The 12,709-nt window shown below is 41.8% G+C and overlaps 1 protein-coding gene across 35 annotated transcripts in view; it reads left to right on the top strand.

Moving 5' to 3' along the window:
* The window catches only part of PDZD2 (PDZ domain containing 2), a 346,617-nt gene that overhangs the window by 310,820 nt on the left and 23,088 nt on the right, over positions 1-12,709 (top strand). For 18 of the 35 annotated variants that reach the window (XM_070246357.1, XM_070246364.1, XM_070246363.1 and 15 more), the window contains 6 exons: positions 71-203; positions 4,712-4,793; positions 6,274-6,308; positions 7,045-7,171; positions 8,383-9,191; positions 12,483-12,642. In XM_070246357.1, the coding sequence (XP_070102458.1) occupies positions 71-203; positions 4,712-4,793; positions 6,274-6,308; positions 7,045-7,171; positions 8,383-9,191; positions 12,483-12,642 (1,346 nt within the window). The remainder of the gene's footprint in view (positions 1-70; positions 204-4,711; positions 4,794-6,273; positions 6,309-7,044; positions 7,172-8,382; positions 9,192-12,482; positions 12,643-12,709) is intronic. The other 17 variants (XM_023625798.2, XM_023625802.2, XM_023625800.2 and 14 more) reach the window with 1 other exon arrangement.

Genomic DNA, 12,709 nt, shown 5'->3' with positions numbered 1-12,709 from the left:
GTCTTCCAGAAGGAAATCTTGTAAAAAGCTAACAGTTACCACAGAGTGTTGATTGTGTTGCCCTCCGCAGCCGCGGAGATCAAATCCTGGAAGTGAATTCAGTCAACGTTCGCCATGCTGCTTTAAGCAAAGTCCATGCCATCCTGAGCAAATGCCCCCCAGGACCCGTTCGCCTTGTCATCGGCCGACATCCTAATCCAAAGGTGAAGTATTTCATATGGTTCTGAGTATAGGAATACCGCTTGGCTATTTGCCCAGTAGCAGTGACACACACTGTATTTCTATGACAATGCATACTCTTTGGTGACAGTTCACCCAGCTGGGGATGGGAATCAGCCTGTGGCCAAGGTAACTGATACACATGGGAAAGGAATTGTTGATCTGGACTTCTTTGTCTTCAAACTCTTAGAAAAGTCTACTAGAGAATTTTGACAATATTATTGGTGAATTTAAAATTTGGTGAAATGTAGGAGTGCTGGGTTTTGAGGAACCCCCAGCTAGCTGTTTAATCGCTAGTTAAGATATGGATTTCTGCATCAAGAAAATCTGAGAACATTGGACTAAGTGATCTGTCCAGGCCATCCGTGACCTGAACAGAGTATTTCTGTAATTAAGGCTTAAGAGCTCACGAATTCTTTTTCAGCATTGATGTCACACTGTTGACCCACACTAAACTTGCAGATAATTTCAGACCCTGTATCATTGGCCTCCCCTTTTACTTGGTTATCTCCCTTCTATACTTGTGCATTCCTTTTAATTTTTTAGGCTAACCACAGGATACTTAAGCAAATTCAACTCACCTCACTTTGAGCATTATTTTTGTTGTTTTGAGTACTCGATGTAAAAATCTTTTTAAATTAGCTTGTCTGTAATATTGTACTCCAGTTGTGTTTTACAAAATTTAACTTTTTCCTTTTAACAATTCAAAATGCTCATTAAATATATTAACTCTTCCCATGCCTGTCATATGGCCACTCCCTTTGTATTATTTGTAGTGCTATTTGGTTATATCCTAAATGGCCCCAGGCTGCTGTGCTTGATGGACTTGTGTGCCATTTTCAGAGTAAGACGCCTGTGCCTGGAGACCTTGTGGGTCTTCCCATGTGCCACGTCTGAGATTTCTTTAGTGTATTAACTTTATGGGATCATCTTTAGTGTCTTGGTGGTGTTCGTTTGCTGTATTCTCCTCAATACAAATAAGAGCTGTGGAGCTGTGACTCCATGTCTTGATCTGGGAAGGTGATGTCAACCACAGTGCTTAGGCAAAGGTTGCCATTAGACTGATTCAAAGTCAACTCCACTCTTTTCCAGATTGTTTTCTCTTACCTATGTGCATTCTCAAAAATGCCATACATAAAATAGCATTAATATAACATCAAGTCCAACTTCTGCCTTTTTTCATTTTTTTCTACTTGTCACTTCCCATTTTTCTCCTTTCTATCCAGTAGTCCTGACCTTTTCCCTTAGAATCCATTCTACTTTGGTCCCCTGCTCTTCCCATGGCTCTCTTTGGGTCACTTTAACACTGTGTGCCTCACAGACACAGCTAGAGCGTTCTCAGCTCCTTCCTCCAGGATCCTCTCTTAGATTCTACCACCCACATGGCCACACCTCCTTTTACCTTAACAAGCGGTCCAGGAAGCCGTGGCTGACCTAGCACAGTCCTCGGCAACGTTATAGAAAATTATGTTCTCAGTGGTTTGCAGGCATTGGCTTCAAGGCGTGTCTGACATCAAAATCCATTCCAACATAGCACAGGTCATGATTTGTTCGGAGGTCTGCTTCATCTCAGCCCAAAAGCATCTGCCTAATTTGCCAATACAATCAATATCAAAACTGCATTTCAGTGCAAAGCATAATAATCCTGATAGGCTGGTGGTCTGTGATCCTGTTGGACACACAGGTTGATGCATGTCTAGCCACAGTAAAATGGTCGTCATGGTGGTGTTGGGGAGAGGTCCAGCAAAACCAAATTTCAGTGTTTGTCTGACTGGATTTCACGTTTTTTCCTAGGTAAACATGGTGTTCTTAGTTGTAACATCATACTGTATTTTTCTTTTGGTCAAGATTCCATTTTATGTTTAATGTATTTTTGTACCTCTTATCCCAGCATTTCATGCCAATAGCACATTTTGATACTGAATGTATGTGCTTCCTTAGTTTTCATGTTGTTCCAAGAGAAATACCACAAGGATTTTCTTTTCTTCTGTTTCTCATAATGACTAGGGCAGTGGCTGCCCGATTGGGATATTCAAACCCTCCAGGTCTAGACAAGCTCAGATTTGGACCTGCTCGGGTAGCAGCTTCTAGCTTGTTAGGTAGAAGAAAGTAATAGAGGTTCATTTTTAATTGGTACTGGGGCTTTCAGTGTGATTAGAATTAGCCAGGAAATCTTTCACTTGTTTCAAATCCCAGCCATTTTTCTCCTACTCAGAAAAACAATAGCAATTATTGAAAGTCTAATATCAAGAAAAACTTGCAACCACTATTTAAGCTGATATTTTCCCAGGCTCATTTGTACAAAATTACTCTTTGCTTTATGAAGGGGTGTGTGTGTGTGTGTGTGTGTGTGTGAGTGTGTATACCTGTGTGCATGTATGTGTACATATTTTATTTCCTATGAAGCCTACTACACAGTATTACATAAAGGCCGTGATGTGATTGTGATTTATCTGTGAGGTTAAAATGTAATGCTGAATCCTGTATAAAAATATTTATTTACCTATTAAGGCAAATTTATCCTAAATAAATAAATAAAAACTATCCAAATACTGTTTATGCTACATGTTATAGTACACAAAATTACCATTCTGAGCTTAAAATATTCTTACCTTTAAAAAAGAAACTCCAGGGGCCAGCCCCGTGGCGTAGTGGTTAAGTTCGCACCCTCCGCTTTGGCAGCCAGGGGTTTCGCTGGTTCGGATCCTGGACATGGACCTACACACTGTTCATCAGGCTACGCTGTGGTGGCATCCCACATAGAAGAACTAGAATGACTTGCAGCTAGGATATACAACTACGTACTGGGGCTTTGGGGAAAAAAAAAAGGGGAAGATTGGCAACAGATGTTAGCTCAGAGCTAATCTTCATCAAACACACACACAAAAAGAAACTCAATACAAGTTATGTCTTTTAAAATATCTCATAGTTCAGCATTTATCAGGCTTTTAAAAAGTCTTCCCATGAATAATGACAGTTATGGATAACAACTGATGGGGGGAAAAAACCATGAATTTACCATGATACCAATAAATATAGAAGGAAAAGAAGAGTTATGAAATCACTGTTTTGAAAACTTCATCATAAAAATTGATTGGGGCAAGAATGATCAGTGATGCTAAAACCATTGAGTGGAAATATATTGGGGAGCAGGATATTGACGTAGTCTCAAGCTATCTCCTCATTACTCATTAATAACAAAAGAAAAAATCCAGTGAAGAAATCTGGTGAACCCCACCCTAATGGAGTGGTCACAGTTATCTCCAATTATGAAACACACTGACCCTGAGGGCCCCTGTGATACACCGAGAAGGAAACAATTTTTGTAGTTTTTCTGCCCAAAAATGCGTGATCTAAATCTAAGCCTGAAGAGACTATCAGACAAATCCTAATTGAGGGTTTGGATTGGCATGGTTTCTTCTAAAATGTCAGTATCATGAAAGACAAAGGCTCAGAATTGTTTTGGATTAAAAGAGGACAACTAAAGACACAGGGCAACTAGATCCAGAATTGAATTCTGGATTGCCCACGAAATTTTTCTATAAAGCATTCCTATGCAGAGAAGTAGGTCAGTGACAGTCCGCTAGAGGTCCACAGCAGGATGAGGAGCTGGTACCAGAATGTAAATCAGTTACATTACTATGCCCACCGTCTAGTTGAGTTGACATTTTTCCCTAGGAAGACACTGTTGATGAAAGAAGCTGAGGGTTGATTTGCATTCTCAAGGAAAATCCTTATCTTATCTCAGGCTGGCGTCAGACTTTCTGTGAAGTACTTCAGTCTACAGACACACTTTGTGTAGCATTTCTGAAGGATAGGCTTAGGACAATTGGCTAAATTAGAATATGAAATGTATACTAGACAGTTGTTTTTATCAATGTTGTATTTCCTGAATAATAGTACCAAGGTTATTTAAGAGAATGTCCTCATTTTTAAGAGATACATACTAAAATATTTACACGTGACGAGTCATGATGTCTGCAACTAACTACCAAATGGTTTAGTAAAAATTTATAGCAGTGCGTGTGTGTGTGTGTGTGTGTGTGTAAAGATGGAGCATGTGTGTAAACAGGGCAGAATGTTAAAAAATAGTGAATCTAGAGGAAGAGTATACTATTCATGTGCTACTCTTGCAAGTTTTATATAGGTTTGAAATTATTTAAATAAAGTTTAGGAAAAAAGAATGAGAAGGGAGTGTTCTAGAGAGCAGCAGATGTCAGCCGTGTTGTTGGTAACCACAGCACCTGAATGCTTTGCTGAATGATCTTGGGAATCAGTCGAACCCATTGTTTTGAGTCCATTGTTTCGAGCAATCAGTTAACCCAGCTGTATACTTCTTATATGCCCCAAATTACTGCTTCAGAGGATGGTCATCATCTCTGGCCCTGTGGTTTTTCTCTGTCTCTGTGCTCTGACTCTGATCCTAGCTGCTTTTCTTGGGGAAAAATAAATAAATAAAACCATCTAATTTGTGCTTTCTGCTGAAAATCAGGTTTCCGAGCAGGAAATGGATGAAGTGATAGCACGCAGCACTTATCAGGAGAGCAAAGAGGCCAATTCCTCTCCTGGCTTAGGTACTGTAATTGTACATTTTCATTCACCATTCAGAAGAGTTTCTCATTACGTTCCCCCACGGGGCACTCCCCGCCTGCAATATTATTGAAGTCTGTGTAATTATCAGGTTTGGCAGAAGTAGCTGTCAGACAAAATGTGTGCTTTCTGTTAGCTGCTACTGTTGGTTTCTATAGTTATTTAATGCGCTTTCTTAAAGTTCTAGTCGTGCATGCTTCTTACACTACTTTATGGTAATTTGCAAAAATGAGTTAGCAGCATTTCATGTGTTTATGTACAATTCATCGGAAATGTTCTAGGTAAGAATGAAACGATACCAAAATATCAGTTGTTTGTTAGATACAGAGTGTTATCCACCCAAAAACTGGGGATTTCTTGACATGAGTTAAAAGTTTTAACTTAAGAAGGGTAATCAAGGCTGCAAAAATCATGATTTCTCCCTTCTTAAGCAGAAAAGCTCAGGCAGAGAAGGATTGAAATAGTAAAGAATTTCGTATGAATTTAAAATATGAAATACTGTATCAAGTTTTAAAAGCAATGTTTCCTGTAGGATGGAAACCTAAATAAAGGACTCTGCAAACATGTCGGAACTTGAGACGTGACTGATGTTAAGACTGATGTTGAGAGGAAAAGGAACTGAGACATGAGTTACTGGTTGTCAGAGGAAAAGGAAGGCCTAGGATTTTTTGGCAACCATGAAATACCCTGATTATCTGCATCCATAATTAATATATTTAAAGTAGGCACGGCTAGAATGGGCTCTTTATTCAACCAGCTCAGTCTCCAGACCTGCCTGAAAGCTGTCCTCTCATAATTCCAAGATATCTGCTGGATCATTTATAGAAGATTTTATTAAGCCATTATCCTCATGCCGAAGACCTTTTTGCTCATGACATATAATTTAAAGTCTCAATGTCGAGTCTTTTCATCCTTCAAATAAAAACTAAAATAGATAGTCAACCCTCTCCCCAGTTCTTTCATGAGTTTCTTGGGTGGTGCACCTTTGTTCATTCATCCTTCAGTCCATTCAACAAATCCCACTGAACACTTCCTAGATCCAGGTACAGTGCTGAGCACTGTGGGGTCAGATCAGTGAAGGTCTCAGCCCTGTGGAGAGTTAAATAGTTGAGGAAGGGAGATAAGATGCATCCGCTTATAATTAAGTTATGCCATGTGTATGGACGTTGGCGTGTGGGTAGTATAAAATACTTTTGAAATTCAGAAGAAGTTACTTCCAACTGGGATCATCATGGAGGTGGTCGCCTCTGAGTTAGGGCTTGAAGCGTGAACAGGATCTTGGGCAGTGGGATGGGTTGGGGTAGACTGCATGTCCGTCTATACCTATGCATAGATATCCATCACTACCAGTCAAGCAAAGAGGGTTTTGTTTCATATGTTCGGCTCCTTCTTTTCTAGTTAAGGATGGGAGCCTATTTGTAAGGACCATTGTTTTGACAATATGGTAAATTTTTTCCCCAACAGGTACCCCCTTGAAGAGTCCCTCTCTAGCAAAAAAGGTGAGTTAAGGCACACTGCTGCCTCGTTCAGCTGGCCTAGGAACCAGTTCCTGGAGCCCATAAGTCAAACCTGAGGACCCAGCCCATATTTCTGTCATTTTTGGTCATTTTACACAAAAACAGCAACAGTGCTAATTTGAGAACAAATATACACGTGTGTTTCTTTTATTAAATATTTATCCAGGAAAAGAATTGAGCAATAAAATAAGAGAACTGAGCTATAGTTTGAAAAGTAGTTTTTAAAATGCTCCATAGAAAAGGGGGCCCTGCTCAGTTCTGGGGGGACCTGTGACTTTAAGGAGACTGTGGAATCGTTCTCAGCTGGCTGTTCCTAAGCCCAGTGGATCAGAGAGCAGGATTCGAACTCCCCGGTTGTTTGTTTCATCAACAGGCTGAACCAGTGGCATGGAATTTCATTCTGTTTTCCTATCTCTTCCCGACTGTTTTTCCTGGGATGGTTCATATATTGCTGCTGGGGCTTTTCTGATCATTGCCAAACACTTGGCCTAAAAAATAGTTCTTAAAAACATTGTCTGGCAGCCACTGTTGCCTTTTTATTCATTAATTGTTTAATTTAGCCATCCTAAAGTAAATGGAAGTGGGCGTTTACTATCACAGCTGTTTCAAATGACCATGGATTAGAACAATGTGTTCTTGGAAAGATAGGCAGTAATGACTGTTTAAAATAATCTGCTTCTGGTGTTCCTTCTTCTTCATCCAACACTGTCTTCAACAGGACTCCCTGATTTCTGAATCTGAACTCTCCCAGTACTTTGCCCAAGATGTCCCAGGCCCCTTGTCAGACTTTGTGGTGGCCGGCTCCGAAGACGAGGATCACCCGGGAAGCGTCTGCAGCACCTCCAGTAAGCCATGACTGTTTTCCAGCTCTGGCCATCATGGTGTGAGAAGAGAACTGGAAACCATGCGTCTGGCTGGGTGGAAGCCGTCTTTCTACCCTGACCAAATTCAGAATTTATCCATGGAAAATGCAGCCCACTGTTAATGAGTGGCCACTTGCTTATTGGGCTGGACACACATTCTAACCCAGAGTGTTGCAGGTGGCTAAACCGGGCCCTCTTTACATGTTGTTTACATAGTGTAGTCTTGAAATTTATGGCATCAAATCAGGGTTGGCAACCTGATGGCCTTATGTTTTAGGGGAATTCCAGCCAAATTCCAGGTCTCTTCCTCATGAGGCCCTAACTTAATTATTTTTAGAAGGCAGTGCATGAGACCTTCAGAACTCATAAGAGACAGATGTTGTCAGTTTTTTTTAAAAAATCTCATTGATTATCTTCTCAATATAATATGAGATAATGATCTGATGTGGACCATGCTGGTTTCTCAGACTTCTTGCTGGTGTGGTTTCCTTGTTCTCATTTCTAATGTCTGAAGAAGAAAATGCCCCTGTCTTGGGAGAGGCAGGCGATGGCCACTCCAGCTCTCCTTTGGAACAGTTGACGAGCTCACTCCAGTCTCTGGGAGGAACATGCCAAGGTGGAAGGGGTGTAATTTCTCGTACGTTTAGCAAGACGTGGAGAGTTCGCAGAGCAGCCGGTGCTTCCTTCCCTTCCCTGGTTGGAATGTGGATAGATTGTAACCTCAGGCTTCACTGCGCCAGGCTCTAGGAGCTTGTGTGCCCATTAATCACGCAGATGAAGGAAGGACCTCAGGTAATAAGAAGGCCCAGGTGTGCAGGACTGGCTGGTCCCTGGGCATCCTCCTAGATAGGAATTCTCTGCAGCATCCAATGTGTCAGACATCATGGATGTTGCTGACTTGTACATTTCTATCTCTAGGCAGCACATGTTTTAAGTTAAACAATCCAGAGGTTGAGGTAAATAAATAAATAAAAAGGGAAGCCAGTAGGAGGAGGAGAGAGGGAAGCCTGCTGTGTACTCGGTGCAGATCCCAAGAAGCCATATCATTTCAGCCTGGTCACCAGTGGGCAGTGGGTGTGTATCTGGTAGTTGTGAATGTGGAAACACTCGTATGTAATAAGGGAGGTTAAATTATAAGACCAGGCCAGATGGGAAACCATTTCATTTGACTTTTCTTTCCCCTTTCCTCCTAGCTCACAAGGAACCAGGAAAAGCCAGGGCCAACAGCCTTGTGTCTCTAGGGAGTCAGCGAGTCTCTGGGCTCTTCCACAAGCAGGTGGCAGTTGCCAGACAAGCCAGTCTCCCTGGGAGCCCACAGGTCCTCCGAAACCCTCTCTTCCGCCAGAGGAGGGTGGGCTGTGATGCCAACGATGCCAGTGATGAGGAAGAGTTGGACAGTGAAGGGGACTGCATCTCCCTCCCAGGGACCCTCCCAGGTCCCAGCAGGCCTCTGACAGAGGGCGACTCTAGGCATGTCTTGACAACCTCTTCCAAGGTCACGGCTATCAACAATCAGGAGGAACGTCCCCAGAAAACACTGGTCAGCAAGGCCTTCTCAGCACCTCTCCTTGGCAGCTCGATGGACTTAGAGGAGAGTGTCTCAGGGGGAATGGTGGACACTCCTTCCCATGCAGCCAACCTGCTGGCCTCTGCAGAGGCCCCCAAGGGTGGCCCTGGCTGCTTGGGGAGGAAAGAACTGTCAGGATCAAGGAGTTCACCCAAACTGGAATACAAAGCCGGCACAGGGGCCCAGAGTCTGGTGAGCGCAGAGAGACCCAGTTCCCCCCAGCAGAAGAATGACAACCTGGAGTCCAGGCACAAACCAGTGGCCAGGGTCAGCCCACACCGCAAGAGGCCAGAGGCTGAGGCCAGGCCAAGTGGCTCAGAGACAGTAAACCTGACCGACGGAGCCAGTGACCCATGTGATCAGGACTTGGAAGTCCAGGCCGCTTCTGTCAACGTGACCGTGCCTGGTTTGGGGCCAGGTGGAACTGCGGAGAGGGTAACTGATTTTCTCTTAGTTACTTGGGATCTAAGTGAATGTTGTATGAATGAACATGGAGAGTGTTACAAAGCATAGGGTAATCTCCCAGAAAGGAAGGGTAATGCCTGGAGAATTATCTTTCAACAGAATCATTCATTTCAATACGTGACTGCTTGGGAGCCTGTTAACATATCAGCAGGTTACTAGGGGGAAAGTGCACGGGTATTGAGTCAGAGATCACTCGGCCAAAAGATACAATCGCTCTCTTACCTGTAGCAGAGGCTGTGGTGGGTGACGGAAGGGCAGTGAGAGGCAGGGAAGGAAAACGCTGGGTCTGACATCGGCTTCTCCACTGACTAGCTGAATGACCACTTGGACAAGTTATTGAACCTTTTTGAGTGGCAGTTGTCTGCCTGTAAAAGAGGGATGGTGCTGTCTGCCTTGATCATCCCACAGAGTTGGGCTGACCATCGACTATAGGTTAACAGGGATTCTCTCTGGCTGGTAGGGTTCTGAGTGATCCTTGTGTTTTCAAACTTTCTATAATAATTATGTGTAATTAAAGCTATCATACCCTTGTTGTGAGTATCACATGAAATAATGGGGCTGCATTCACTTAGAAACTTGTAATGCAGCACATTAAAGGCAGGTTAATATTATTTATGTTACTACCAGGTTACACGTATGTTAGAATGGCTCAGAATTATCAGATTGCTCAGTTTTTAAAATTTCAACATATCTCCACTTTAGCAAGGAGACAGCAAGAGAAACTAATGTTGTTTATGATCTCCTGAACATGAATAATTTCTCACTGAGCAAAGAATCTGAGATGACTCGGAAGGACCATATTTATAAAGATGTGTGTTCAAGTAGTTTATATAAACATATGTGTAAATAGACCCAAAAAATATAAGGTCATAAAAACACTATACTAGGCAGAAAAGGTTTTTGTTAACCTTATAGAAAAAGTAGAAACACACATCTTTTTTTTCTCCTAAGAAATTACTACCTCCAACTAGCACATGTGTTTTAAAATGTAACGTTCAGTTAATGGGTAAATCCCTTCTTTCAAAAAGTATCAAGTTTTGGATAACTACATAAAACCAAATCAGAGTTTTTGTTAATTATAACATATCTATTAAAATAAGAGCCTTTGTAATTGTGAATTAGTATTCCTAATAAGAACTTTGAGCAGCATTTAAAACTTTTGCCCCGAAGTTTAATTTTTCTCATAAAAATTTTAGTACCAAAATTTGATTTATCCTTGAGAAAGAAAATACAATGCATTGTCATAAAGTATTTACCGTCAAATATTGGAAGCTTAAAAAAAACTACTTTCTCTTTTAGTAAGTGGATTGTCTTCTACTGTTTTTAATACTTTTTAAAATTGAAATGAAATTCACAGAACATAAAATTAAACCTTTTAAAGTGTACAGTTCAGTGGCACATGGTGCATTCACAATGCTGTACAACCACCACCTCTGTCTCGTTCCAGACTCTTCTACTGTTTTTATGTTACATTTATGCCTTACTAGTAAATATAAAATTAAGTGAGCTAAACCCTGTGTAGATTTCCCTCTGCCAATAATTGGCATTTTACTAAATGATTTTTTTTTTTTTTACAAGAGTAGCTGAAAGACACTCTATCCATTTCACCTCTTTCCTCTGCTGCCACCTGTGGGCCACTTTATGAATCCTTGGCTCAGAGGGTAAATTTCAAATAAATCTCATTTAACTTTCAGTAAGTTTGTTTGGAAAATTTTTTACAGTAGGTATTAGAAGAAAGGAAGATAAAGTAATTGACACTCGGCTGAAGTGAACTTTTGAAATATCAAATGTCAATTTCACTTATCCAGATGAGTCCTCTCCCTAACTACCAAAATGACGAGCTGATTTTACAGTCTTGGATATCACTGTGCAACGTGGTAACAATAATATCTGACATCAGATAGCCTTTTGTATGCTGCATGTTGTTTTTATAACTGTTATCTAATTTAATCATCTTTTATTTAAATCTCTCTGAGTTGGACAGAGCAAGTCTTATCATCCCCGTTTTTTTCCAGATTTTTTATCATGGTGAAATACACGTAACAAAGTTTTTCATCTTACCCATTTTTAAGTGTGCAGTTCAGAGGCATTAATACATTCATAATGTTGTGCAACTGTCACCACCATTCATCTCTAGAACTCCTTTTTCTCCCCAGAGCCCCCCGGTACATAGTTGTATATTCTTCGTTGTGGGTCCTTCTAGTTGTGGCATGTGGGACGCTGCCTCAGCATGGGTTGATGAGCAGTGCCATGTCCGCACCCAGGATTCGAACCAACGAAACTCTGGGCCGCCTGCAGCGGAGCGCGCGAACTTAACCACTTGGCCACGGGGCCAGCCCCTCCAGAACTCTTTTTATCTTGTAAAACAGAAACTCTATACCCACCAAACATTAACTCCCCATTCTCCCTTCCCCCAGCCCCTGGAAACCACCATTTTACTTTCTGTCTCTATGAATTTGACTACTCTAGGTACCTTACATTAGTGGAATCATACAATATTTGTCACCGACTTATTTCACTTAGCATAATGTCCTCAGAGCTCATCGGTGTTGTAGCATGTGTCAGAATTTCCTTTTTTTTTAAGGTTGAATAATATTCCATCATATGTACATACCCCATTTTGCTTATCCATTCATCTCTCAGTGAACACTTAAGTTGCTTGCACGTTGTGGGTCCTTCTAGTTGTGGCATGTGGGACGCCGCCTCAGCATGGGTTGATGAGCAGTGCCATGTCCGCACCCAGGATTCGAACCAACGAAACTAGCTATTATGAAAAATGCTGCTATGAACATGAGTGTACACATATCTCTTTAAGACTCTGCTTTCAGTTCTTTTGGGCATATACCCAGAAGAGGGATTGCTGGATCATATGGTAGTTCCTTTTTTTTGAGGAACCTCTATACTGTTTTCCATAGTGGCTGCACTCTTTTACATTCCCACCAACAGTGCACAAGGTTCCAGTTTCTTCACCTCCTCACCAACACGTGTTATTTCTGTTTTTTGATTGTAGTGATCCTAACGGACGTGAGGTGCTATTGTGGTTTTGATTTGCATTTCCCTTATTGCCCACATTTTAAAGTTGAGAAAACCGAGGCTTAGGAAGAGTGACAAGACCATGCAATTTCTAGTGGACCTTAAACCCGGAATCTGGTTCTTGTGGCTCCTGGTCCAGGGCTCCTTGAATTTTCCCAAGCCAGCTCTTCTCTATATATGAGGTCTTAGGACGCAGAAAACTTGAGAGCTATTGACAGTGACTTGCAGTTGTCATTGTGCCAGGAATCTCTGGGAAAACTGACCATTGAGGATGGCCGTGTCCCTACCAACTGGGGGCCAACCAGTGCTCTGCCCCACCCAGATACTGGCCACCTCACAGAGAACCCGCCCGAAGCTGCACCAGAGTGGAGGCAACAACCCAGAATGGGTAAGATTATTCTGTCACTTGTTAAGCTTCAAAATGGGAGGATAGAAGTTACCCTAATAAAAGCGTT

The sequence above is a fragment of the Equus caballus genome, chromosome 21, assembly GCF_041296265.1.
Source record: "Equus caballus isolate H_3958 breed thoroughbred chromosome 21, TB-T2T, whole genome shotgun sequence".
In the NCBI taxonomy this organism is placed as follows: Eukaryota; Metazoa; Chordata; class Mammalia; order Perissodactyla; family Equidae; genus Equus; species Equus caballus.
The sequence above is the reverse complement of the archived record's forward strand: the minus strand, read 5'-3'. Positions and strand labels throughout refer to the sequence as shown.